At 37.0% G+C, this 27,187-nt stretch overlaps 3 protein-coding genes across 4 annotated transcripts in view; 1 reads left to right on the plus strand and 2 right to left on the minus strand.

Moving 5' to 3' along the window:
• Positions 1 to 792: 792 nt before the first annotated feature.
• On the minus strand, positions 793 to 3,350 carry LOC113240253 (SAYSvFN domain-containing protein 1). The gene is made up of 2 exons (XM_026477508.1): positions 2,914 to 3,350; positions 793 to 1,953 (listed from the first exon to the last, which is right to left on the minus strand). Exons 1-2 carry the CDS (start codon positions 3,076 to 3,078, stop codon positions 1,564 to 1,566), a joined length of 555 nt encoding a protein of 184 aa, XP_026333293.1. The 5' UTR covers positions 3,079 to 3,350; the 3' UTR covers positions 793 to 1,563.
• A 2,051-nt stretch (positions 3,351 to 5,401) lies between these two features.
• LOC113240252 (FERM domain-containing protein 8) lies at positions 5,402 to 21,099 on the plus strand. Of its 2 annotated transcripts, none has more exons than XM_026477506.1 (11): positions 5,402 to 5,587; positions 5,707 to 5,924; positions 6,073 to 6,198; positions 9,439 to 9,678; positions 10,839 to 11,004; positions 11,092 to 11,253; positions 12,946 to 13,131; positions 15,240 to 15,369; positions 16,419 to 16,559; positions 18,458 to 18,575; positions 20,788 to 21,099. In XM_026477506.1, the coding sequence occupies exons 1-11, from the start codon at positions 5,457 to 5,459 to the stop codon at positions 20,970 to 20,972; spliced, it is 1,803 nt and encodes a 600-aa protein (XP_026333291.1). In that variant the 5' UTR covers positions 5,402 to 5,456; the 3' UTR covers positions 20,973 to 21,099. The 2 variants fall into 2 exon arrangements, with proteins under 2 accessions (XP_026333291.1, XP_026333292.1); XM_026477507.1 differs by having other exon boundaries at positions 5,707 to 5,895; positions 6,167 to 6,198.
• Positions 21,100 to 23,033: 1,934 nt separating this feature from the next.
• LOC113240255 (dynein regulatory complex subunit 7) overlaps positions 23,034 to 27,187 on the minus strand; it is a 205,385-nt gene continuing 201,231 nt past the window's right edge. Inside the window, exons 9-14 of the mRNA XM_026477511.1 lie at positions 26,474 to 26,621; positions 25,865 to 26,147; positions 25,336 to 25,557; positions 24,762 to 24,974; positions 24,208 to 24,299; positions 23,034 to 23,424 (exon numbers count right to left, since the gene is read on the minus strand). Of these exons, the coding sequence (XP_026333296.1) occupies positions 23,238 to 23,424; positions 24,208 to 24,299; positions 24,762 to 24,974; positions 25,336 to 25,557; positions 25,865 to 26,147; positions 26,474 to 26,621 (1,145 nt within the window). The 3' untranslated portion in view covers positions 23,034 to 23,237. The remainder of the gene's footprint in view (positions 23,425 to 24,207; positions 24,300 to 24,761; positions 24,975 to 25,335; positions 25,558 to 25,864; positions 26,148 to 26,473; positions 26,622 to 27,187) is intronic.

Genomic DNA, 27,187 nt, shown 5'->3' on the forward strand with positions numbered 1-27,187 from the left:
TTCACAAAAAATAATTGAATATCAATTCAATAAAAATTTAATTAATAAAACAATAAAGTTTCCTCGATAGATAAAAATCACGAAATGACCTCTAATTTTCACATTTTTTCGATTTATCCTCGAAATGCTACAGGTTATTAGGACAAAAATTAGATAATTATATTTATGCATGATCGACAATATTGTCACTACGGATTTTTTTTAAATCCCTTTAGTTTAAGAGTTATTCCACTAAAACGAATATGGTACTTTTAACACGCAAAATTCAACATCTCTTGTCGCATGTCACGCGAACTTCAGGCATATATTTGTTTCACAAATTTGGGCGGAGCCAACGTCAAAACTTTTTTGGCATGAGAACTCTTAAAACATCCATGGCGGTCAAAGGGTTAAAGCTCTGAGCGGCACTACAACCGTTATGAACAGTCGTGTCGCTTGCCACCAGGCGCCAGACTTGTACGTCCTGTCACTTGGTATCTATCATAAAAAATAAGAACTGATATGTGACAAAATTAAAATTGCCTTCATTAAGATTGTTTTCTTGAGAAAAATCGTTCACAAGGTTGAACCTGAAACGGCACAAGCTCTTGGGACCTAGTGTCGGCCAAACTTTAAAACTTTTACTTTAAAGCATTTTTGTTAGGTAAATGAATCTCGTCAACTTTTGTATCAAAGTGGCAGTGGCAGTGCCCCACAACTGAGTGGCACTGCCACTGTCATGGACAGGCGTATCCCTTACCACCAGGCGCACGACTTGTTCCGTCCCATAACTTGGTATCATAAAAATGTCAGTGTCTTCATTAACCAATGTTTGTTATTTAAAAATAACAAAGTCATATTATTTACTTAGTTTATACGTCTTTATTTATCACAAACAGGAGATACATACATACAAGTTTGTATAGTACTCAAGTTTCTATAGGTCTATAGTTTTCTATAGTACAGCAGACAAGTTTCTTAATACTTGTTTATATAACAATTAAAAGAAGTACAGTAGGTGAAAAGGCCAAAAGTTTGTCGATGCATACAAACTTTAAGGCTCAATATACCTGAATATTGGGACGGAATCGTATTTTTGTAATGTAATTATACATAGCATAATGAACTTTATGACAACTGTGTAACATACAAAATATATACGATATGATAGCTGTGAGTAACTCCGAGATTACGCGAGAATCTTCCGGAAGAGGTGCGATCCGGTTATTTGGCTCGTATTTAGTTTGTACATTACACAAATTGACTCACTATGTTAATGTGTCATGTTTACAAAAATTAGCTTCCATTACGTACCGCGACTTCCATTCCGTTCCGCGGCTTCCATTCCTTTCTGCGGCATTGTAAATAAAGCCTTAACTTCCTTACTCTGTTCTACTATGTAAAGATTGTAATATGTATGTATAAATGAATACTACAACAAGGTGCATTACACATAAAGTCAATAGATATTACTGAAAGTATGTTACTTTCACATATTGTAAATACATTCTTGTAAATATGCAAGGAATAGAAATACAGCTACAGTTTGTAATTTGGAGCAACTTTATAATAAATAGTATAATACTAAACCAATCTCAGTCCACCCATTCCGAACATCATTTGACGTTGCAATTCTTCAGCATTCAATGTCCCGTCTATACTTTTACAATCTTCATTGAATACACTATATGCAGAAATTTCTCCAGGTTTCTTTCTCTTTGTTCGTGTATTTATACAGATGAAAACTAAAGCTGATATTACAAAAAACACAGCTCCGAAGCCAACGTTTAAGAAGAATGCAAACAAGGTTATCCAGATGATAGTATATAGAGACCATTTTACAATAAAATAACGCCATGACTCCTGTGTCTCTTCAGCTACAGATTCTAATTCGCTAGCATCAGAGGCTACTTCAGCAGGATCTTCTGTTTGTAGCGGAATGAATTTTGGTGGTGGTTTTTCTTCTTCATCTAGCTGAAATGATGTAAATATACATTAATTACATATAAAGGTACCTGTTACTATGCCTATACTATGCTCAGTATAGGAAGATTGTGAAAAACATCTCTAGTTCTGTAGAGCTCTAAATTACTACCAAAATTGTTTTAATATGCTTAAGTGTGCCATAAAAAACTTTTATTGTGTTTTAGTGGCAGTAGAGCTTCTTGAGAAAGAGTTAGTCCAGAGAAGTACTGCCGCCTTATCTATTTCTGCCGCCAAGCAGTAGTGTCAGAATTACTGTGTTCCGGTTTTGAAGGGTAAGGGTGCTGGTGAAATTACAGGCACAAGGGACTTGTCAACTTATGTCTCAGGGTGATGGGCGCAGTGGCAGTCTATGCCTACAGTCTCCTTCAAAATTAAGTAATTTCTTTTTCTCTAGTTTACAAGCAGCCTGACACTTGTTTGCAAGATGCCTTTTTTTTTTGCAAAGGCACTATTAAGAAGTATTTAATTTTCCACTATTCTCCGTATTGTTGGAGTACAACATGGAAAAGTAAAAGCTTTCATACATGATACATGTCATCTTCATTTACTTAATTACAAGTTTACAATCTTAGGGTCGTATTCTAGAACTCTATTCAATGCTCAAGTCAGGATTGCCCTGGCAACACAAGCACTGGAAATACGACCCTAATGGCAGGGACTTGAGTATGATTTTGAGTGCTTTAAACCATACTCAAATCCTGACTTGAGCATTGAGTAGAGTTCTAGAATACGACCCATAGTAAGCGATGTAGTAAGCGATGTTTGCCTGTAATTAACTGTTGCACTAAGCAATGATATGTACTTCTACAGTTGTAGTTTTAGTGGAAGCAGTTGGTGAACTACTAAAAACATTTTTTGTTTGGTGATGCAGAAGTGCCATCTTGAAAGGGACATACAAAATATATAAGTGTTAATATGTAGTAAAATCAACGTAATTTCAGAGCTCACCAAATACACCTCTTCGTCTTTCTTTTCTTTGTTCATTTTGTTAAATAATTTTGGCAACAATATGTCTGCTAATGTCTTTTTGGTAGTTTCAAGTTTTTCTTTAGTGTTTTCAACTAATTCTTGGCGTCGGCGTCGAGCGCGGTACTCCCGCAGCTTAGCCTCCATCCGTTATTAAAACACAAAACTGCTGTTATTAATGGTATTGTTATCGCAAATTTGAGTACAAATTAAATACCGCGACAGCGATTTACCAGATAGATATTTGATAAAAAAAACCAAGTTCATACGTGACCGTGAAAGATATACCTAGTATACTATTGACATAAAGAATTTGTCTGCTAAAGGATTTCTAGCCTCAATATGTAGCACTCTTGCTACGTAATGCCTAAATTTATTTGTTACACTTTGTTGACACGCTTTCACTTAGCAAAATTTTGAAAATTTGCTGAATATTATTGAAATCCTTATTTTTGTATTGACGGTGCCACACTACAAGTTAACAAAATAAAAGTCAGCTCTCAGCTGATGTCAATGTCATTTTGATTTTTTTTTTTTTAATTTATTAAGGCTTTGGCAAAGCCATTTTCCTAAACATGAAGTTTAATTATGTTTCTGTAAATATGGCCGCCACAAAGAGGATAGGCAATTTGAAGCGGCGTGCTTGGATTGACTCGGGATTCCTTAAAACGGGCAAAAGTTCCAGAGCGAATCCTCATGTCATTTTGACATTGGCGTTTTAACATGCCTTTTTTTTGGTATTAATGGCTTTGCCTTCGCATAAATGCCTAAATTTATCCAATGAAAGGGTTTATGGAAGAGCATTGGAAGAGGTACGGAATTTGAATGAAAAAGAATATGGTAGGTGGGTAGCTATTATTATATCGGCATACATATTAAAACTTGATATTATTATTTTCGATACATAAGGCCAGTACATTATAAATATCTTTGTTGCATAATGCGCTGATTTATTTATTTATTACATAGCTTTATGCACTTACAGTTTCCCAAAACGTACAAACATAGATTAGAACTACTGAAAAGACAAAATTAAAAATATAGAATAAAATTACAAAAACACATCACTCCTATACAAATAATTTTAGATTCTTATTCGTTTAATACGAACATAAACTTCCTTATAAAACTTCATTTTGTTTCCACTATTATCAAATATATTATGGGCCTATGTATTTTATACACGCAAAGGACCCGCGGTTCACGAATGCGCTTTGAATGCGCATTTACAGCGCCGAAGATGTTCGAAAAGCAAATTATTGCGTTTGTATCGATTGAAATGCGCGTAAAACGCGATACAAATGCGAATCAAACATCGCGTTGCAAAACTGAGGAATGGGGCAATGGAGGGGCGCGCGCTGCGTCATATTATTGCGGCACCGTAAACGCGCGTCATCTGCGCGTATACGTGCGTCTTCTGTGCGTATACGCACCGCAGAAGCGCTGTAGTGAATCGATTCAAACGCACGCAAATGTCGCGTTGCAAGCAAGAAGCTTATATTTTTCCCCCAAGATTTTACACTTAGAATTTCATGTAGTTGCTTCATTTAAAAAAATTAGTGAAATTAACAAACAAAACTAAAATTAAATCTATCTTTTATCAAAATGCGTAATACACACGCGCGTTTACGGCGCGTATACGCGCGTTAATGGCGAGTACGAATTTGTGAACGGGTGCAAAAGTTTACTGGCTACGACTGAATCTCGTTTGAATCGCGTTAACGCACGTCATCAACGCGTAGTCGGCGCATCCTCTACGCGTCGTCTGCGCGTTTAAAATACACCGTTACTATACTAACGCCCTATGTATTTCATTCAAAATTGGTGTTGAAACATGGAAAAATGTTCATTTTGAAAAATAATTTTTCCCGATATTGTTGCTTCAATTTTCCACATTGACGTTGAGATCTATCAAAATATTGAAAGAACGAAAACGATGGAGCATTAAAAGGGGGCATGTCCTGCAGTGCAGTCCGCCTTGCCATCTGCCGAGTAATGCAGGATTATGAATGTAGTCGTAGCGTGCAAGCCATCCTGCAAGCCTGTAATGCGTTCTGCGAGACTCCGTACGTGGGCCATACGCAGGATAGTGTGTGAGTAGTTTCCTGCCTGCGCAGCGGACTGCCCTGTGGGCCGTTTTGTTAGGTTTTTTCGCTATTTTGAAATCATTTTAATGTCGTGTATTTTTTTGTGATTTTTAGTTAGATACAAGTAATTCACGCTTAATAAAACTTCAAAATATATTTATAAACGTAGACCATAATATAAATGAGCCTTCGATATTATATTGATACAATTTTTCAAATATTTTAAAGGTTTCGGGATTTTTTCCGGAAAAAATTCTACTATTTCAAGTTTTGCGGAAAATTACCCAACAGTATTAAAAGTGCTACAAATTTTCTTCTACAAAATTTTATACAATGGTAACACTGAGGATGGCGCCAACTCCGATCGATAGTGTTTCCTTCCGGAAAAGCTTCACTGGAAAATGGTCTGTCAAAGAAATCTAAAATAAATAATACTCAATGGAACATCAGGCAGATATGGGGGCTTACGGTGAAAATTCTAACGTACAGAATAATAGTAATTACATTACCATAATTCCAGTGGATTATTCAAGGCGTGGTTACCCAATGCAGGCGGAATATCAATACAAGTAATAGTTTAAAAATGGAATGAATTTTTCTTTTTCTTTTAAGCTATAGTTCATTCATCACAATTATAGTGAATTCTAATTCGGCCTGTGATTTTATTAAAACTTGTTTTAATTTTCAGCGAATTTAGATCGCGTGAAGAATACTATAGTGTCCAAAGTCAAAAGCTACAGGCTGAAGTTAACGCTCATTTATACTCCGTATCTCAACGACTTCCTCACTTGTCGTACAGTCCCATTGGTCGTCACAATGATTGGGAGAAACATGATCCTCACAAACCACTGCAGCCCGATTCTAAAGAAAGCAACAGTTCTGATTCTTTGGAAAAAAGTGTTATGGGTATATTATTATGCTTTTCATTCCTGTGCAAGCGTATTTCCACATTAACATACTATTTCACGTTACAGTTAGTTACAATTTATTCCATTGAACGGGTTTTAAATCGGAAATTGCTTGTCTGTAGTTTGTCCTGTCTCACACTTTTCAGGCTCAAACCTCAGCAGTTGTTCGAATCAAACCGGATCTAGTAGCATAGCGGCTGGCTCCTTCAGCACTACTGAACCTATCACCAGCGGAGGCAGCTCTTCGAGTGCTATATCACCACCACTACCAGGTAACATGAGGGCGAAATTATATTCAACTATTATAGGCCTACCACACTCCATGTTACTCAAAAACAGTTACTGTGAACTTAGTAAAGTGTGAACATAAATTTGTTATTCAGTTTTGTAATTAACTTTTTCCTTCATACTTTTAAAATGAGAGAAAATAAATCCAAGGACACAACAGGTCATATTTTCGGCGTCCATATGATTTATAAAGGCGAGTCATCCGAGGAGCAGCTAAGAAAACTGTTTTGCTGTCCAAAGTTTTTGGTATTTACTATTAAATACGATATAACTAAGCATATTGCCTAAAGAATGTGTTAATTTGTTACACAACAGGATATATTTTACTCGATCATATAAAATCTCGAAAACAGGCTAAAATAAATATCTAAAACGAATTACTTAAGAATAAAATATTTAACTGTGCACATAATTTTTACATCGTCGCCTTGAAAACCTCGCATACGCGTTTAGACATAGTTAGTTTTTACTTATTTTTGTTGAAGGAAAACTTATAAAACTTCTTGCTCAAATATTTATTAAAGTAATATCCCTTTCGTACCTCGATTGATAAGTTTATAAGAATAATTTTCCAAACGAAACTCTTCTATCTATCTGAACGAGGCCTTCGTCACACGATTGCGTGTTAGACGAACTTTTACCTTGCATTTAAAATTAGTGCATCGACTAGACGCCTTGCGGAGCATCAATACATCAATTCGGACGGATTTTAGGGGACCTACCTTTTTGGATCGTGAGTATCGTATTTACGCTTTTTCGTTTGGAATTTGGAATTTTTAATACCTAAACGCAATCATACATTAAATATTTAATGTGATTGTGACTAATAAATACATCATAATAACTATCTAGTTTGCAAAAAAATTTGATAATTTTTTGCAACTGACCGGCGCCCAAGTACAACTTTTGTGCTTACTTTTTTCATGCTATTATGGTTTTTTCAGCATGACACGTAAATTATTAGATTAAGAAATTGAAGTCTGTTGTGGGAATCCAATAATGAGGGCAGATATGAAGATGATTTCGACACCTGAAACAAAAACTTCCAGGAACGTCGTGATGCTGAGGGCTCATCCATCCAAAATCTGTTGATGACGTATATCTAATTATGCACCGATGGAAGAAGAAGAAGCGTCGATGCCAGAGGATTCTTTCCCTAATATAAATTCGGTAGGAACACCCGATCAATATTTTGAGAAATATTTTACACTAGGCGACACGGTAAGACTTATTAAAATTAAAATGATTAAAAGTACTATTACAATAGGTACATTTTAAGACATTTTGTTGATTTTGCATCTAAGAAATGATCATAAGATTTTATTCACCAAATAAATAAATTAAATTAAATTATAACAAAATCATTACTATTGTATTTTACTCAAACACTATATTAAAGTCCCATTTAAATACAATCGTGTTTCCACACAATTGTGCGCCTCTTATAAAGGGTCGAAGTTAATACAATTGTGTGGGTCAACATTTTCCAAGATGGCGGCCGGAAAATGGAAAATTGACCTCAGATTCGTCATCTACCGGTCAAGGTCAGGTAGATACAAGTTTTTTGTCGGAGAACTTCCAAGTAGTTTCGGAGCCGGTCCGAAAGGGATATACTCGTAGTATCTGCTCCCGTAGCATGGCAACGCATGACAGTCGCGACGCGCGCGATAAAATTGAAATAAGTGCGCGCCATTGGCTATCTAAATTAGAGCTGGTTGAGACACACACGGTTCTTGTTAACGAAATAAAAAGATGCATAATGTTTTCTTTTTGTTGCTAAAAGGAACCAAGATGCATTTGGTTCTATTTTGAAAATCAAATATAGTCGCTTATGAGATAGATGTTTAGTACTTTACAGGTAATTATAGTTTTTGGAAACAGTGGGAGATAAATTAATTACGTATAAATATATAATAATTATTATAATGATAATTTACTGGCAATCGTGATTCGTCCTAATCATTGTGATTATTAAGAGTGTTATCATATTCAACACTTAACTAGTCAAAACTGCTACGATTATGAATTTTCAAAAATAGCAACACGAAAAGTAAGCTGGTAAAGTGGTAACTCTAAGGGCGCGTACAGATCTGGCGAATAAGAAGCGAACGTTGCACGCGTGCTTGATGCGCGCAGTTAAATACATGTTAGTATCGATCGCACTACATAATGCACGTGCGCAGCTCGCGAGTCTTGCGTGACGGGACGAACAAGTCGTGCGCCTGATGGTAAGCTACACGCCTGTCCATAACAGTTGCAGTGCCACTGAGAGCTTTAAATCGCAAAGATTTGAGGGGAATTGCCACTGCACCCGTCGCCCTGAGACATAGTTGACAAGTCCCACGTGGCTGTAATTTCACCAGCACCCTTACCTTTCAAAACCGGAACGCAGTAATGCTAATATTACTGCTAGGCGACAGAAATAGGTAAGGTACGAACTCTTCCACAAGGAGCTCCACTGTTACTAAATTAATATAAAGAGATTATGCATATGATGTGTTTTTATTTTATGAGATGTAACCTGGATGATGACTAAATGTAAAGAAAAACTTACTAGAAAATACTGCCTGAATAACCTTGACAGCTAATGGATTTGCTCTGGTCTAAAGGAAAACCCATCCCTGAAGCAAAATTGAACGGTATGAAAAGTTTGTTGCATCTTGTACCAGAAGATGCACAAGACTTTACAAAAACTTAACAGGGCGTGATACAGTTAAAGATAATACCTATAGACGAGTTTTCTAGTGAAGTTGATTTTGAGGTAGAAGTGGATGAAGGTGATTAGGTAATGTGGGGTGATAAACAACAGTACTTAAGTATGTATGTTCTCGTTATAACAAAACAGTCACAGAAATCAATGGGATTTAAAGTCATCAACTTTAATTTGTCTTCTTGTAAAACCTAAATATTTTTGCAATAAAGAACCAACCTACAAAACAGTTTTTTTTGCAACAAAGAAACAGCAGGTTTTTGCTCTAAAATATAACTAAATCAAAGAAAAATCATACAGATCCGTTTCCCTATGTCATTCTCAATGCTACACATAACTCCGTTAAATTGTTTGTCTCAAATAACTTACCTATTTATTTCTTCACACTGTTTTTACATAAATGTAATTAACATCAAATTAATAACAACGAATTATTTAATTATCTCGAAAGTGACATTTTGTGGATTGGTTCTAGTTTGCATAACGATGTACATTTAATACTACTAAATTTCAGGATCATCAGGAAGCACGACGTCCTCATCAACTGTGTCTTCAAATCCAGTCACCTGCATTTACCTCATGTCACGAACAGCTATCATGGTTGAGATGAGTTCAGAAGAAGTTCCTGCGTGCGTCACAGCAGCGAGATTCTTAAACGCCGTGTTGGCCACTGAGGAGCTGGGTTTAACTCAGCCTAGCACGAGAAGTCTGGCTGCTAGTGTATTTGCGCTTTGGATGTGTAGCCCGTTATTAGGTAAATGCTCTACTTATTCTTAAGTTTTACAGATTAATTTATAAAAGCCGTAATGGTTTGACCTACTGCCTGTCAAGCAGAAGGTCGCAGGTTCGAATCCGGGCTCGCACCTCTGAGTTTCTCGGAATTTATGTGCGAAATTTAATTTAAAATTTGCCATGAGCTTTTCGACGAAGAAAAACATCGTGTTAAAACCTGCATGTCGAAGAAGGTTCACAATCCTCGGAAAACGTGTGAAGTCCCTAACCCGCATTGGGCTAAACCCTCGCCTGAAGAGACCCGTGACCAGCAGAGAGACGTGTAAATGTGTTGATGTTGATTAATTTGTAGATTCGGGCAATACTTTGCGGAAGTCCATTACACGCGAAAAGGTTAAATCGTGCAAAATGAGGTATTATAGAACAGGTCTGCTTTTGAATTGTTAGATGACATGTCAGCTATGCTTCGTTAGGTAAGTTCCGATAAGTCAAACAAAATTAATTTTAACTGAGAGACTTAAAAGAGATTTTTGTAATCTATTTTTTTAACCGCGTTTTAGTTAGTGGACGGCAGAGATGGAAATAATTAGCTATATGTTTAACAACAAGAATTAATTAATGAGTGAGTGCTTTGAAGAACTGTTTAACCTTATCCCGCCCTCCCATTTTCTGCTCCGAAGCACGCGTGCTGGCTTCCGTAGTCAGCGTCTTACAATTAACCGTATTCCATCGCGGACTAAAAGGTCTGGTGGGACCTTCCTCTGTCGCACAGTTGCGAAATGGAACTCCCTTCCAGGTCGAATTCAAATTCGCTCCGTTTTACGACATGGGGCCCTTCAAACGAGGCGTAAAGAGGCATCTTGTCGGCATGCGGGGTGGCTAGGGCAGTGATTGTATCAACACTACCTACACTACCTTCCTTCACGCATGAAACATCATCATACATCCGATCATTCACTGACTAATGCTGCAATATCAAACCATTCACACTCACACAAACACAATTTTTTCTTTATTTCAATAATCTCTTCACAGCGCTAAGTGATGAATTAGTGGTATTTGGAAAAACTTCTTTTAAGTTTATATAAAATACTGTTTGATGTATATGTAATGGTATTTGTATTATATAAAAATAAATAAAAAAAAGAGCTCAATATTTTAATAAGACATTCCCTATTACAGAAATTCAATTGAAACCACATCACTGCCCATGGCGAATTTGGTCAGGCTGGCAAAAGCTCCTTCATCGTTATGGGCACGGATCGGAGTCCAAGACTGCAAAAGATCAACCAGTTCTTAGATTGCAGAGAAATATCTTCTTTCCAAAGCATTTGGAGGAAGGGATAAAGTAGGGGTTCATGTTGCAAAAGTACCATTTATTGTTTTAGGAGACACAAGTACAGTCGAATTTTCAGCTGTAAAAAATTTGTTTCAGAGATTCTCGCATACAAGAACTGTTATACGAAGAAGCAAGACACAACGTAGTCACAGGACGTTACCCTCTCGAAAGTGCACAAGCTGTGATGCTCGGAGGTTTACAAGCTAGAATACAATTAGGCCCTTATGATCCTCATCGTCATACTGCGAAATTTTTCAGGTAATTTCAACATTTTAAATAGAAAACCACTGTGAGTCTCAGACATATGACGGCCCCCGTGGTCGAGTGGCTTGCACACCGGTTTTCATGGTGTCGCCATCTCTGTGGTCCCGGGTTCGATCCCCGGCCGGGCCAGTGTAGAAACTAACTAGTAGCAGTAGAGATCCTTGTGATGGAGTTCGTCCAGTATAGTACTGCCACCTTGCCTATTTCTGCCGCCAAGCAGTTATGATAGTATTACTGTGTTCCGATTTTGAAGGGTAAGTGCTGGTGAAATTACATGGGACTTGTCAACTTATGTCTCAGGGTGACGGGCGCGGTGATAGTGCCCCTCAGATCTTTGCGATTTAAAGCTCTGAGTGGCACTGTAACTGTTATGGACAGGCGTCTAGCTTACCATAAGGCGCACGACTGTCACTTAATGTTATTTAAAAAAAACTTTCCTATATTGTCTCGGGTCTGGGTGTTTTTGGTACCATCGTTGTTTCCGATTTCCATAACACAAGTGCTTTAGCTACTTATTTTGGCATCAGAGCAACGTATGTGTGTTGGCGAATATTTATTTATATTAACCAAAATAACGGATAACTCACGCATTTATGTCGAATTTTTGCTCAAAATATTTCATCCTGCGTATGACTTTAATAAAAACGAAGCAAACGAGGGTAGTGTTTTCGCTGACGCCGCCTGCGTCCGCAGACGTACTGAGTGATCGGGCTGCCAGGGCTTTGGCGCGCAGTTTCCGCCGAGTCACCGCCGCGGAATCTCGTGATTAAGGACCACGGATTAGTTCGAAACATGTCGAGAAAAAATTCGACTAAGGCGATTAACACACTGCACCGCGCCCTGCGACGGAACGCGGGACGCGGTTTCACGCGCGCGGTGGCGGTGTCGCAGATCTGCGTCAACGCGTGGTTTAATCTGCGTGTAGGCAGCGGTACTCGCTTCGCAGTTCACCATAGTGATTGTATATATAGCCGAGATCCTTCTTTGACAAGAATGGTTAATACTACAGAACTCATTCAGGACGCTGCAGTTATACTGTCTATTTGGTTTTTGTTTACTCAAACAAAAAGACACCGAAGATATTGGATACATCCTTTTTTACGAACCAGATCGATAACTGGATAGTTTCAAGTCCATTACAAAGATTTAAGAAAATATGAAGATAAATTTGGTCGATTTTCAGTAGCAAATATAAATTCATCGACGTCGAGACCTATTGTAGAAAACTGAACATGTCCTTAAGCTTAAAAATCTGCGCGGTAGTGCGGAGCGCTGTGTGCCATACCCTGCGGTGCGTCGCGCTCCCGCGGAGAAGCGTTGTCTGTGTGTTCGACGGCGCGTGTATTCCATACATACTGAGGTACGTACTTCAGTACAACGTTAAAAAACACAGCTCCGCGCTCCGTCGCGGGGCGCGGTGCAATGTGATAATCGCCTTAAATACGTAAGTTATCCGTTATTTTATTTTATTTGTAGGTCAATCGTTATTTTATTTAATTTCAACATTTTGATAAAAGTGCTCAAACACTGAACCCTAATAGGTTTCAATGTTGGTTCAACATTTGGTTCCATAGAGTATAAGTACCTTTATTTCGATAAAAGTACTTGGACTATTTATCAAAAACAAGTTTCAGCACTTACATGGCTTACAAAAGCAAAAGCTTTAGAAAAGTTAAAAATTTTCAGAGAAAACCAAGATAAATATTTACCTCGACATGCACGGTCAGGTAGATGGGCGCAACTCTTACCTGCTGGACGTAAAGGAAGTCCTGAAGCGAAACTGTTGGAGCAAACCCAAAGACCACCAGCTGCTCCTCCGAGGAAATTGCGACATAAATATTTATCTCATTGTCGGACCTTGCCTACTTATGGGTGAATAATTTATTTATCATTGTGTACTTTTAGATTATAATTTTCGTACGTGACGTAGACATGACATACACACATCAAAAAAAGTTTGCGATCAATAGCATAATCTCCTATAATTCTTTAAATTTAACTTTATCAAGAAAAAATCTATGTTGTATGCTTTCTTTAAATAGGAATACCCTGTTTGAAATTAAAATATAAAACTATTTTTTATTATTTATTTAAAAAAATTGAGCCATTAATCATAATGTAATAGTGATAGAAATTTCATAGAAAGAAAAAGACTGTTAAATTAAACTTAAACAACAATTTATTATTAAAAGGTGTGAATTCAATATAAAATAACTCCTCCCCTGGCTCGAATACATGCGAAGATCCTCCTGGGCATGCTGAGGATCAAGTTATCCAGCATTTCCTGGGGTAACCTATCCCATTCTTCAATAGCGGCTTCCCTGAGCTCTGGAACTGTCTGGGGATGTGGCTCACGGTTCCATACTGCTCGTTTAAGAGCATCCCACGCGTGCTCTATTGGGTTTAAGTCGGGCGAGCCGGCAGGCCAGTCTAATCGTGTGATATCGTATTCTTGAAGAGCTGCATTGACTCGTTGAGCTCGATGTGCGGGCGCATTATCATCGACCAGTACAAATTGGTGCCCATGGTTTACTCGGAATGGTCTGACGATATCATCAATAGCAACTGCTTTGTACATGTCTGCTGTCATGAAGCCCCGATACCGGATCAAAGGCGTTCTAGCTCCAATCATAATGCCACCCCAAAAGGACACCGATTTTCCGCCTTGCTGAACTGTTCCAGTGGCAGTTCTTTGTCTTTCATGGTCGCCTGGTCTTCTCCAGACACGGACACGTCGGTTATCTGGATGAGTGCTGATTCGAGATTCGTCAACGAAGAGACAGTTTTGCCAAATGTTTTCGTCCTCACCTTCTTCATTTTGCCGAAGTCTAGCCCACTGCAATCTTCGTTGTTGACGTTGCCGGGAATTGAGCGGAGCTCGCCAAGACCTCCGTGCTCGTAATCCAGCCTGGTGCAAGCTATTACAAACGGTCTGCGTGCTAACTTCAAGCCCAGAGGCTGCCCTGACTTCTGCTTTTATTTTAGTGGCGTTGATTGTTGGATCACGGGCTGCCAGCAATCTAATATAGCGCTTTTGGGCAGCTGTCAAAACAGTTAAGCGACCGCTGCGGGGTCGGTCAGCTAAATTCCCCATTCCGTGATACCTCTGCAACGTAGCCATGACACAGGATTGGGATATAGCAAGTCTGTGTGCTATTACTCTCGTGGTGTATCCTTCTTCCCTCAAAGTTACTATTCTAGCTCGTAAAACCTCTGATAATCCTCTTGGCATTTTTTCAATCACAACTTTCCGCGAAAAATATCTTGAATCGTTTATAATTGACTAAATCAGATTTCTGAATGAGCGTAAGCTAGGACTGAAAGCCTTTTTATATGAAAAAACAATTGAACGGGGTCATTGTTTTATGTTCTAATTTATTTTTAAATAAAGAATCTAAAAAGAAGAAAAAATCATAACATAATCTACAGTAACAAAAAACATTTCAGTTTTTCGAAGTGATCGCAAACTTTTTTTGATGTGTGTACTGTATTCGTCGGAGCTAAGACCGGAAAGGGAGACGTCGAAAGAAAAACCCTCAACGCAAATTTAGTCCGAAATTACTTGATAATCGGCTTATTCACTCTTCGTTATCAATTCGTTCAGCCGGCGGTGAAATAGTAAACTCAACTGATTGCAATTAGTTGTTTTATGCACTTTTCACAGTAATTAGTCTGAAAGTATAAGAGATGAATGAGGTTAAAACGGATTCTAAATATCACGCGGCAAGTTCAGAGCGAGCGGGGCGGTACGTCTGCACTGTCCAACAACAACAGCAAAAAGCCCCCTCTCTCCGACCCTTAGAAGGTCTCACCCAGTTTGAGGTGTGAAACTGACGTGACATTTATAATCAAAGAAACCATGATCGAGCCTAGTTAAAATGATTGTTAGGTAGCCTAGTAAATCGTTTATGCAATAAATTACGTTTGAAGTGATAGCTAGCGCCGACATACTTATTAAAAGCATTTTCTGTTATTTTTAGTGCCGCATTTTTCCAAGGACAAATAGAGCAACCAGTGCGTAGTCTTACTAGCTTGCTCACACATGAAGACATCCCAGTTCTAGTGGCAATTAACTCTAATGGTGTTTATGTTATTGACGACACTGAAAGTGTAAGTTGTATTAATATTATATTAGCAGCATGGTATTTGAACACAGGCAGATTTCGTATTTTCTCCTGCTTCTTCAAGAGTTTGGAGCGAATTATAAAAAAAAAACCTCAAAAGTTCGTGGAATTACATCTATTTCACAAGTTTTATTGAAATCGGTTACCGGAAAGCGCGTGAAACCCGGAGTTTTCGCGTAGCATACATACAAAAAAAGAAAAAAAAAATACGATCGTATCGAGAACCTCCTCCTTTTTTTGAAGTCGGTTAAAAAGTAGACAATGCTCCTGGTGACGAAAGTTGTAAGTTAGAATATCTATCTAATCGAAAAGAAGTGGACTGTATTTTTAGGTAGTCGGACAAAATGTAAAATGGCAATATTTTTGGTCGCGGATAACATAATAAGCCCCATCTATCTTTACTTTTGTTTTCGGCTTCTCGTCATGTGATAATGGGTGACGTCACAGCTGTCCTCTGCACTTATGCACTATTTTTTGGAACTCCAAAATGTCCAGTCAATATCAGTAATAAGCAGACACCAAAACAACACAAAACGGTCAATAATAAAAATGTCAAAATAAGGTATTTCCTTTGTCGAAGAAGTGTACACAGAATAATGTCAAAGGTACAGAAAACAGATTAAAAAAACCGGCCTCGAAAGTTCGTGAAATCACTACTATTATTTGCCAAGTTTTATTGAAATCTAAGCGCGAAACTGTATATATCCCCTAGTTTGCCACAATTAGAGGTGGAATATTTTCTTAAAATTTAATTGGGACCAATAATATAGTACTCTCTATTCGACAAAAAAAACATCAAAATCGGTTCACAAATGCCATGCCAATAAGTTATCACGTAACATACATACAAAAAAATTTGAATAGAGAACCCCTTCTTTTTTGAAGTCGGTTAAAAAGCACCCAGCCGATCACGACAAGCTGGTGAAATTTTATCGCGATCCCGCGACGTAACCTTTTGTCCGAACGCAAAATAATAAAAGATTGTTTACTTACGAACAGCTCCAGTACTAAATTTGTAACGACTGTGATTTGCAGACGGTGCTATTAGGTCTGCTGTACGAAGAACTATCGTGGGACATGGGTCTACCTTCAGACGACAACGAAGACTGCCTCCCTTGTCTTTTCCTTCAATTCATGGTTGTTGAGAATGGATTGCGTGTTTCTAAAATACTACAGGTAAAGTAATTGTCATACAATGTAGTATTTTATCGTTATGATTATGATTATAAATAAACTTTGGATATCAATGATTTAATTATTACATAGGTAGATAAATAGATAGATAACTCGGTTATTTGCTGAATCACAGTACCTTACAAACAAGCTTATGACACAAGTACAATGGTAATCATAAAGAAAAAGACTAATCTAGGTGTGCGGGTATAGTCTGGAGTGTTATGTTGTGTCAGGTGTAAAGTTGAGTGTACTGTGTCAGCAAAAAAAGGGTCCAGCTTCTGCCAGGTTCTAAGGTGAGCCAGTAAAAAAAGAAGTAACTCAGAATAGAGAATCAATATCGAGTTAGAATGTAAGGTATGTAGTTATAATATTAATCTGTTGTAAACTCCTAACTGAGCTACGAACGAACCAGCAGACCTTAAAGTTTGTAATAAATATCTGCATCAAGATGCAGATGTTTATTTTTGGTTTTTAATTTGAATATTATGGGAGTAAAATATCGTGGTATACTATAAACTTAATAATACAATTATCAAAGCGACATCTATAGTCACCCGCTGTAGGTGACCTGACTTAGAGAAGAGAAACTTTCTAAGATTTCTCACAGATGGCGATACGGCAATAAAGTCATTAAAACCGAATACAAAAAAAAATCGTATAGTCTGCTGGTTAGTTCCGTAGCTCAGAGCGTCAGCACGGTGCTGAAGGCGCTGGTACGAATCGAGCCAGATCGAATGAATTTTTGTTAGCGTTAGATTTTTGTAATACTTATTACAAATTATTAGAGCAATTTCACAAAAAAAAAATATCATGGTAGTAAAACTTCGTGATATTCAATAACCTTAATTTATCTACACACATATCATGAACCATCTATGATGTATTAAAAAACCGCAAATTACAACCAACATAAAGATAAACTGTTTTGTTAGAGCAAATTCTTATCTGTCAAAATGTTATTATTGTTAATAACATCGAATTCGATTTTATTATTACATTCAAATTTCGAACATCTCTGAAAAACAAAACAATTTGTTTCGACCTTTTCGAATTCTAATACCTATCAGTCGAGATGAAGGTTTTATTCGCAATGAAATGTCAATAGCAAGGCAGGATATTCCCTGTTTTGACGGGCCCTGTTGCAACTACGCCGCGCTAGCGAACGGTCGCTTTTGACTCGATATCACCGTAGCAGTTGTTCAACGGCAATACGGAAAATCATCTTCACGGAAAATCATCTTAGCATCTAATCTGTTTGTGAGAGACCAGAGTGGGCGGCGCAACAATCCCCTAACACCTGGGCATACGCATAAACACCAGCGACCGACACATCTATCGAGGGAACAACTCAGGTCAGTCAGTGCGTTCACCCTACCCCATTTTGGCCCCGTCAACACCTTACTTGATATCGAACGATATGATAGTTGGGGCCGACTCTAGTTTGTCTATGAATGAAATAAAAACTACGGTTGTGTGACCTGCGTGAGAATTTTTAGTTCCGCCATTACGCCAATCGTTACATGCGGTTCCCGAACACAACATAGAGAGCTTATAATATGTGTATAGATAAAGCAGTGTATGTAACTGTACAATTATATTAAAACACTTGTGCGATGTCTTTATTTTCATTATATTTATTTTATGTTTCATAAAACCACACTTATGTTTTAATGACTTTTATTATGTAACAGTCACATAAACTACTATTATATATAAATGATTAAGATATATATCTGTCGAATTGAACGATGGACGGATGACCGTGTCCGACCGGCTGGTCTGGCAATCTTTGGGAGAAGCCTATGTTCAGTAGTGGACATCTTTTGACTAATATAATGATGTAGAACTATCCACGTTAAACTTCTATATACATTTTATTTACCTTATTTGCCTTTCAGGTATTTTCAAAGCAAACAATTATGATGGACACTTTGATCGAATATTTCGCTGGTGAATATCGAAAAAGACTCGGCCAGGAGACACCCAGTGATCACGCCAACTACGACTACCATTCTGGTAATTATATTATTCATAATGATACTCAGTTTTGCAACTCACAATATATTTTTTTTAAATTATTGCTAGCCATGGAAACAAAGTCCTTCAGCCGAAAACATAAACGTTTAATTATATTTCTGTAAATATGGCCACCACAAAGAGGATAGGCAATTTTAGGCGGCGTGCTTGGATTGACTCGGGATTCCTTAGAACGGGCCGATACGGGTATTTTAGTTCGAGATTCGTATAATTTCGCGTTTTAATCTTCGATTAAGGCACAATAGCACTATCCTATTCCACTTTAAACTAGATTTCACAAAATAATTGAAAGTCAAAATAAAAACGACACTTTTCCCTCCAAAAGGCCCAGAGCGAATTTCACGATATATTAAAGTCTGTTCCAATCCATTTTGAACAAAAAGTAAATTAAAAAGTAAATTAATAAAAACTGTTTGGTTGAAATTGTAAAGCAATCACTCAATAAATCGAATAAGTGACACTTTCACGTATATTTCGAAAATTTGGACTTGATATATCATCACTTTTTCCAACAATATTCATTTGAATAGCATCGTAAAATGGTATTTGAAAAATGGTAGTCAAAAAGTGAGGTTATTATTCCTCTCTACTTTTATGACTCGCCTATGGTTGCATAGTGCTGTTCGAAAAAAACATTCGGTTCAATCAATTAAAGTTTAGTAATCGATTATTAAATCGAACATTTCAATCGCAACCGAACGAGTATCTAAGTGTAAGGATTTGAAGGAGGATTTAAATTGAAATTTTAAATATGCTTATATAGGTTACGTAAAGAAAACCGCTAGTATGACTCAATTGAACAAAAAGATTCATTCAATTAATTAATCGATTTGTAGTTGGCGTTACAATTGGCCATCACTAAACCGTCTATGGTCAGGTCTGTGATTTGTTTGTTTACTTTTTGTTCAAAATGGATTGAAACAAAGTATAATCTCATGGGACCTAAAGACACCTTGTTCAGGTGCTACTTTTGCGGAGACGCCAATGAAATCACAACACACGTATAGAACATCCATTAATGTGTAATTAAGCTGTGCTATTTTGATAAGACGAAGCCGCCTCTAAAGCAAAGGCTTGAGGGCGCGCGTACATGTTAAGAAATTCGACGTGTCTGCTACAGAAAAGATGAGAATGGCCTTGTACACGACAAGAACGTTGTCGGATCTAGCCACAAAAACTTGTCGTGTCTGTTGCAGACGAGAAAACGATGAGTATATACACGATACGAATGCTTTCGGACAGACGTGTATAGGGTAAAATGTGTCAGTGCATTTACGAATCTCCCAGGTAGCTGTCGTTTTACTACCGACTGTGAAGAAATGTGTTGTTGTTCATGTTGACTGCTAACCAACACCCGTTCACGCGTATAAACGTTCGTTTACTGACAGTGCACCTCACCTCGCTCTATACAATAGCGGCAGAGCGCGTCGTGTCGGTGGTAGACAAGATATTTTCTTGTCCGGCGCCGAGGCAGTGTACATATTTCGTGTGTAGAAACGACACGAATTCTTGCATAGACCCGACGACTTTCCAACGATAAATAAAAAGTTACGACATAATAAATAAAACGTTACGACATGAGTGGAACGCGCCTTTAATCGGAATTTATGTGCGAAATTTAATTTGAAATTTACCATGAGCTTTTTGGTGAAAGATAACATCGTGATGAAACCTGCATTTGGAAAAAGGTTCACTACCCTCGGAAAACGTGTGAAGTCCCCAACCCACATTGGGTCAACATGGTCGAGTATGGCCTAAACCCTCGCCTGAGATCGTTTGGAGATCGTGTCCAGCAGTGGGACGTAGAAATGGGGCGATGATGTCGATAAGCGCATGACCATTAAATTTTTTTTCAATTTATCCTTGCTTAGTCAATAACCTTTATTTCATAGATAAGCAAATTACACCGCAAGTGCTCTACTGCTCATTCGTAAGGCAGATTCCCCGTGAGAAGAATGAGCAAGAAACTCTAGGGCTTGCTCTTTGTAAATATACATTTGAGTACATTTATCATTATAATATTTAATTTAAACACCTAAGATCGAGAATACCTACAAGACCTAAACGAGTCACTACCACGGAGACTTATACCCGGCTATTATTTTTGTCGTGTTTTGTTTAACCTTTTAAGTTATTTTTAAATTTCTGGTATGAGAAAAGATTACGTAATTAGGTATTTTTATCTGTTCAGATTCCGGAAGCATATCTCTTCCACCACTGTCTAGACCAGACTCTCCGCAGCGTCGGTTGGCCAACAAGCTGTCTCGTCTGGCGTTAGCCACTCACGACGGCCGAGGAAATTTACTCGGCGGTGCTGGGGACTGGAACACGGATCTTAACCATCCACAACCTTCATGGATACTACCGAAACATTAGACATGAAACGTTCTGAACAACTCAAATTTGAATCTGCATAAGATCTTTTTACCTTATTTATTGTTCAATATTAAATAGCCATATCAAAATTGTATTAACATTATGTTGTGTTGTTGAATCTCGTTTCGCTTGACGTACATATTTTTGAAAATGTAATTAATATCAAATCAAATTTGATTATTAAAATTAAAATCATAACATAGCATAATAAAAACAATAGATTTATTATCAAACGAATTGTTAAAATATTTAATTTACACAACTAACTAAATAAAATAACGTCCAAATTTAACGATGATACTAACGAAGTTCGATTCAATGAAAATCATGTTAACGGTGAACAATCATAAATACATCAGAAGGATTTTTTTGTCCGAAATAACGTTTGTTCGAATTTTCATTACACCGAAAACCGAATTATAACGAAACAGTTGTTCTTTCAGGATATGTTGAATGTTTATCGCAAAGACACGATTAGGTTCGGTTAGGTTAGGTTAAGTTAGGTTTAAAAGAAAAAACATTTTCCTCTCAAATTACTTTCGAGGTTATGAAATTACGACCAAACGTTATTTCTGGCAAATGTCATTTCTGACTCATAGGTAACCACATAGAATATATAAAACTATAATAACTATACAAATAGCCTTAAGAGTCTATACAACCTCAAATGACTTTGGTTGAATACGCATAACAGTGAAAGTGTTGAATCAAAAAGGCTTGGAGAAAATATATAGTAAAACTGTGGATATCATTGACTTACAAATAAATGGACGACGGGTCTAATACAAAAACCACGAAAAAAATGTCCCAAGTCAACCTATTTAAACGTAGTGACATGTAAAGGAGTATGAAAAAGCTAAAACGTTGAATTTAAAATGTAATGTCATCGGATTACTGTCTAATTTTGCTTGCTTCGCTGTCAGTCGAACAAACGAAGACTAAAGCGTGAATGACGCTCTGTATACGATTTTAACACTCTATAAGTTCGGACACTTTTTAGCGCGGACCCGACGTCCATATAATTGTAAGTCAATGCCTAAACTACATAAATAATCACAGGGATGACGTATCTTTTAACAAGAAAGAGATAAACAATTTATACATTCGAAACATCAAAATTAAACTTGTGCCTTAAGCAACCTATGTCAAGCGATAGTGATACTTGAATGCTGAGTGGTAAAATCACCACAATAACCTTTCATTAGGTACATCACAACACGGGTAAGGGTAGGCAGGGCTCTAAGAGATCTAAGTCGCGTATGTTTTTTTTTTTCAAACAAACTGCAAGCAGTCATGGATAAACCTAAACATTCAATGAAGTTTGACAAACCCCAGGTGCTTGAAAAAGAAATCCGTTATCTATCTAGGATGCTGCGAGAGGTCATCGAAATTAAAAAACATCCTAATTTCAACAGGGAAGATAGTTTCTCCGTACCACCAGTTTGGGATCCAATATTTCCTCTGATGAAATATCCCAAGCAGGCATAAGACTGCAGTACTAATGACTATGTTTAATTTTATTTTAATTTCCATTATTAACTAACAATAAATTTAATTTACTAAAAATTCATATTGTTAAAATAATTTGTAGAACATATTATGTAACGTAAAGTGGGTTGTTCTTTGGAAAATTTAAAAATAAGTTAATAAAGTAATAACTGTTGTAATTATAATGAAAAATAGGGTGGTTTGTCATCACAAGATGGATGAGTTTACCATGGCCCGAAACGTTGGTTTGTTTGAAAAAACAACTCGATACCTCTCACGTAAGTTGTTGTAGGTAATTAAAAAATCATTCTTTGCTTTTAATGTAAATTATATCCTTTTTTTGCATATTTATAGGTCTCACATTTAAAAACAACGAAATCACTTAGTGTTATGTTTACTTTCAAACATGGAACCTATAATTCTTATACATAACAAACGATATTATATAAGTTAAAAACATTGACTTGTAAGTCAATGGTTAAAAAGCAAAAAATGTTATTTTAACTTACTAGAACTTACCTGAGAGGTATTGAAATTATTATACGCGATTTAAATCCCAAAAATATTTAACTATTTTTTTTTAATTCTTAAAAAAGATGTAACAATCACGAAAACGTAAATCTTCCATAGGTCACAATATTATGTGTTTCCTAAATTGCAAAAAAAAGTCGTTCGTAATTTTGTCTTGTCTGGTTCAACCAGTCCTATAGGCGGCTTCATTGACCTACCAACAATGGGCGGCTCCATTATTTTAAATTATTGGATTGGTAAACAGCTTTAATTAGGCGGCTTGGCGGATAGAACCTGGGCCTTCAGTCTGTAATAGTTTCGTACTTCGTTGTATTTTGTCAAAAGCGGATGTTTATCAAGCAGTTCTTCGAGTAATTTGTATCTCGGTGCCGAGAGATCTCGGTGACGAGTGAGTCGCACTTCGAGCGCATGCACTTGGAAGGAAAGTTCCGCGCTGAAAACACATAATAACTTTGTATTTTATTGTATGCCAAAACATATCTCTTTCTGTAAACGAGTGTTCCCCAAGGATCAATTTTCGACCATCATTATCATTCCTATACGACAAAAGACAATCTTTTTTGGTTTAATATGGAGCCTTGTGGAACACTGCTTGTACAACACTGTATTCTTTTTCTTAGTCGCTGAATATTTTCTTTATGATACCAAGTGACGGAGCGAACAAGTCGTGCGCATGGTGGTAAGCGACACGCCAGTCCATAACAGTTGCAGGGCCACTCAGACCTTTAAATCACAAAGATCTGAGGGGCTCTGCCACTGAGCACCTCACACCGAGAGATAAGTTGACAAGTCCTATATGTTTGAAATTTCTCCAGTACTCTTTTCCATCAAAACCGGAAAGCAGTAATGTAAGCATAACATTGGCGGCAGAAATAGGTAGGAGGGATGGCAGTACGTCCCTGGGCGAGCTCTTTCACAAAGGTCTACTGTTACTAAAATCATACAATGGATCAAAGTAAAATAGATAACAGAATAAGTTTGGGATACTTATTTTATTGTTAAAATTTAGTCATGATAATGAACTGAACAAATTACCATACATAAATAGAACCATTACCTGGTAGGTAAATATTTGAAATAGTATAATACATGTAATTGAATGAAAATGAACGTAATACTAAACAGTAGATATCAAACATAAAAAAATTTATAAGTAAAACATTTGGATCTAGCTATAGTAATTTATGAATAATAAAAGATAATAATGCAAACAAACCTCATAGCAAAGTAAGCGCTTTCTTTCTCCGGAGTAAGAATAAACTGATTTGCCAAGTACCACAGCCTTTTGGCCTTATATTCTTCGTTGAGCTATTAACAGAACAAAATTTTATTTATAGATAAATTCGTTAGGTTCAATCAATAGAACAAATCGGATGATAATAAAAAGATTTTGCACATTTCTGTACAATATAACAATAAACCTGCGGTAATATAGACGGACGACCTGCAAAAGGTGGCTGGCAGCGGCTGGATGCGGGCGGCAGAGGACTGGGAGATTTGGCGTGCTCAAAGGGAGGCTCATATTTAGCAGTGGATATGTGTAAGCTGATAATGATGATAATAATAAAGTCCATAGGGTTGAATATTGTGCCCTATACTAAAATACAGGTATTTTATACAGGGTTTTAGCATTGGGTTCGATCATATGCCAACAGATTGTACTCATTTTAAATTCGCTAAACTTTATTATTATCAGGACCACCATAAGTGGAAGGTTAACCAACCGTAGATGTATTTTTTTTTTCTTTTCTACATTTCTTCATAACGTACCTTGTCGAATCTTTCCTGTACAAGCAACTGCCTTGCCAGCTGTCGAGCCCGAAAGTCGTTGATGCACTGTTCCCGCACCAGTGTGGCCTCTCTCATGCTTAACGGATCCTTAATATGTTGGAATTGGGCACCGAACATCCTTGCCAGGTATGGAGTAAGAGGATCTATATCTGCTTCCTTCTCTCGCTCGGCCATTTCGGCTTTAAGTCGTTCCTATGGTCAGGTTGTTTTTCAATAAGTCAATTTATAGATAAACTCCTGACGTTGAAAAGTACTTTCGATATTTACTTAAATATTTTAACTTCGTTTTATAAAATAACGTGTTTTTTGTTAAAAATTATTGCAATTGTTATAATTTCACTTCATAACCATCTTTATATTTTGCCTAATAGTGATGGGCAAACAGTGCTCTTCATCACCATATTTTATGTGAGTAACAAAATAATTACTGTACAGTCTGGTTTGATTGATAAGATCAGCTAGAGAAATATTAGGTTTGTTAGAAAGCAAAATTTAACTAATGTTTTAACTAAAAACACATGTATTTTCCATTCATATTATTTGAAACTCTCACCTGTTCCAGGAACCCTTTTTGTGCTTCCAAATTCCTCTCGGTGTTGAACAGTGATACATACAATGTGGGCTCAGTCAGTTCCTGATACCGTTGGCGTAAGTATCTGGAGATATCAGTTTCCCGATCTCTATTTTGCTTGCCGGTACGATATTCCCAGAAGATATTGTCACAGAGGCTTTGGTACAAGTCTAATGGGCGAGGTGGTTTGCCATTTGGATCCGCCTTAATAAAATAATAATATACATTTTTATCTTTTATAAGCTATAATCTTCTATCATTAGTTGACAAGAAACCCAATTAATGGTATGTTATTAACGGTTACAGTGCAAACCGTATTGTTGTAAAGTGCTTTTGATATCGAATGAAACAAAAAATTCAAAAGTATCAATAAAACAACCATGGTCAAAGCGGCAATTGTGCGGTGATGGATTTTGTTGAAAACATGAACAGCCCCGGTGCTACCGATGTGAGACCCGTATGGTAAAAGGAACAACTTATTGACTATTTTAATAGTAATGACGACACTTACAATATATCCAGAAGTTTTATCAGGGTAAAACAAAATCTTTCCTCCAGTTTCAGCTAAATTTGGCTTAATAAAACTCCTCGTATCATTGGTGACAAAGTTATATCCATAGTGGTACAAGAGTTCTATAGTGTTGTCTTGCATGTGGAATATTCGCTTCCAAACGTCTTGCTTAGCAGGGATATCATAGTTTCGCTTGTAAGTCTCAATTATATCTTTTACTTGACGTTTGCCCATATTTTCTGATTTAACAGGTTCAGAGTATGTTATAAAACGGGTTTCCAGCCTGGAATGTAGATTATTCTTCAAACCTAACCTAAGAGATATCTAGTATTTGTATATGTCTAAGTTTAGAAGGATCATCGACCCATGAAATTATCACTTCTGGACGTTGGTTTCCTTTAAAATGGGTTTATGCCATGGTTCACCACATTTGTCCATTGTGTGTGGTATTTTCAAGGGCAGTGGTTCCTTTCATCGTCGAAGCAAATTCTAATTTATAAACTAAGCTGAATCGAAAACCGCTCAGTGAACCCAGGATTTCATACGTAGGAGCCAAGAGTTCAGCTAATGCTGTCACTGCAACATGCCTTTTCATAACAGATTACTTACAAGTCTTCTCTCTGTGTAAAGTACTCGTCGAAAGTTAGGGGAGTACAAACAATCTTGTCAAGTTGGTCCAAGCGAGAGTACCATTTGAACTCCAGGGTACGGTTACCTTCAATAGACATCGGCGGTGCGTCCATGAAGTATGTATGTTCTGGTGAAAGTCATATAATTGTTAATGTTTTGGCGATGTGAACTGGGTGGCTTTTCACCTCGTTGTCTCAGAAAACTTATGTAAATAAAGTATTAATATGTGTGCGTGAATAGTGCCGGTTCTATATTTAAACTAAGAAGGGACCCACAGTCAGTCGGTGTTCTCAACCTAATTACCGTAGCCATTTCGGTGTCCTCAACCTAATTACCGTAGCTGTTGTTTTTTCTCGCTTTATATACCCAATAACATTTTAAATATGAACAACTTTAAGCTTAACTATCAATATATCTAAATGGCATTAGAATAGATAAAGTAGTTTTCGAGTTATTTAGAAAGGAATATTTTATGGAAACGGTAATTAGATCAAGAATAATTTCATTACAAAGTTGAAACATTTTTAAGAAAAACCTACTATTTCTGACACAGCTGCATTATTATTTATATATTTTGCTAAATTTGGTTTATTTCTACTGATACAAGTGCCATTCAAGATTTTAAAAAGAAATTTAAAGAATGTTTTGTAATATTTACTTAGTGGTAATATTTAAACATTACTACAGTTCTTT

Source organism: Hyposmocoma kahamanoa, unplaced genomic scaffold (genome assembly GCF_003589595.1).
Source record: "Hyposmocoma kahamanoa isolate Upper Pololo Valley unplaced genomic scaffold, ASM358959v1 129, whole genome shotgun sequence".
In the NCBI taxonomy this organism is placed as follows: Eukaryota; Metazoa; Arthropoda; class Insecta; order Lepidoptera; family Cosmopterigidae; genus Hyposmocoma; species Hyposmocoma kahamanoa.

Bases quoted from the DNA above. Each gene is read 5' to 3' on its own strand.
- LOC113240252 (XM_026477506.1), top strand. From the start codon at position 5,457: ATGGAACATCAGGCAGATATGGGGGCTTACGGTGAAAATTCTAACGTA. The intron at 6,199-9,438 runs GTAACATGAGGG...ACTAAATTTCAG, and splicing joins TATATCACCACCACTACCAG to GATCATCAGGAAGCACGACG. The intron at 18,576-20,787 runs GTAATTATATTA...TTATCTGTTCAG, and splicing joins CAACTACGACTACCATTCTG to ATTCCGGAAGCATATCTCTT.
- LOC113240253 (XM_026477508.1), bottom strand. From the start codon at position 3,078: ATGGAGGCTAAGCTGCGGGAGTACCGCGCTCGACGCCGACGCCAAGAA. The intron at 1,954-2,913 runs GTGAGCTCTGAA...ACATCATTTCAG, and splicing joins AAGACGAAGAGGTGTATTTG to CTAGATGAAGAAGAAAAACC.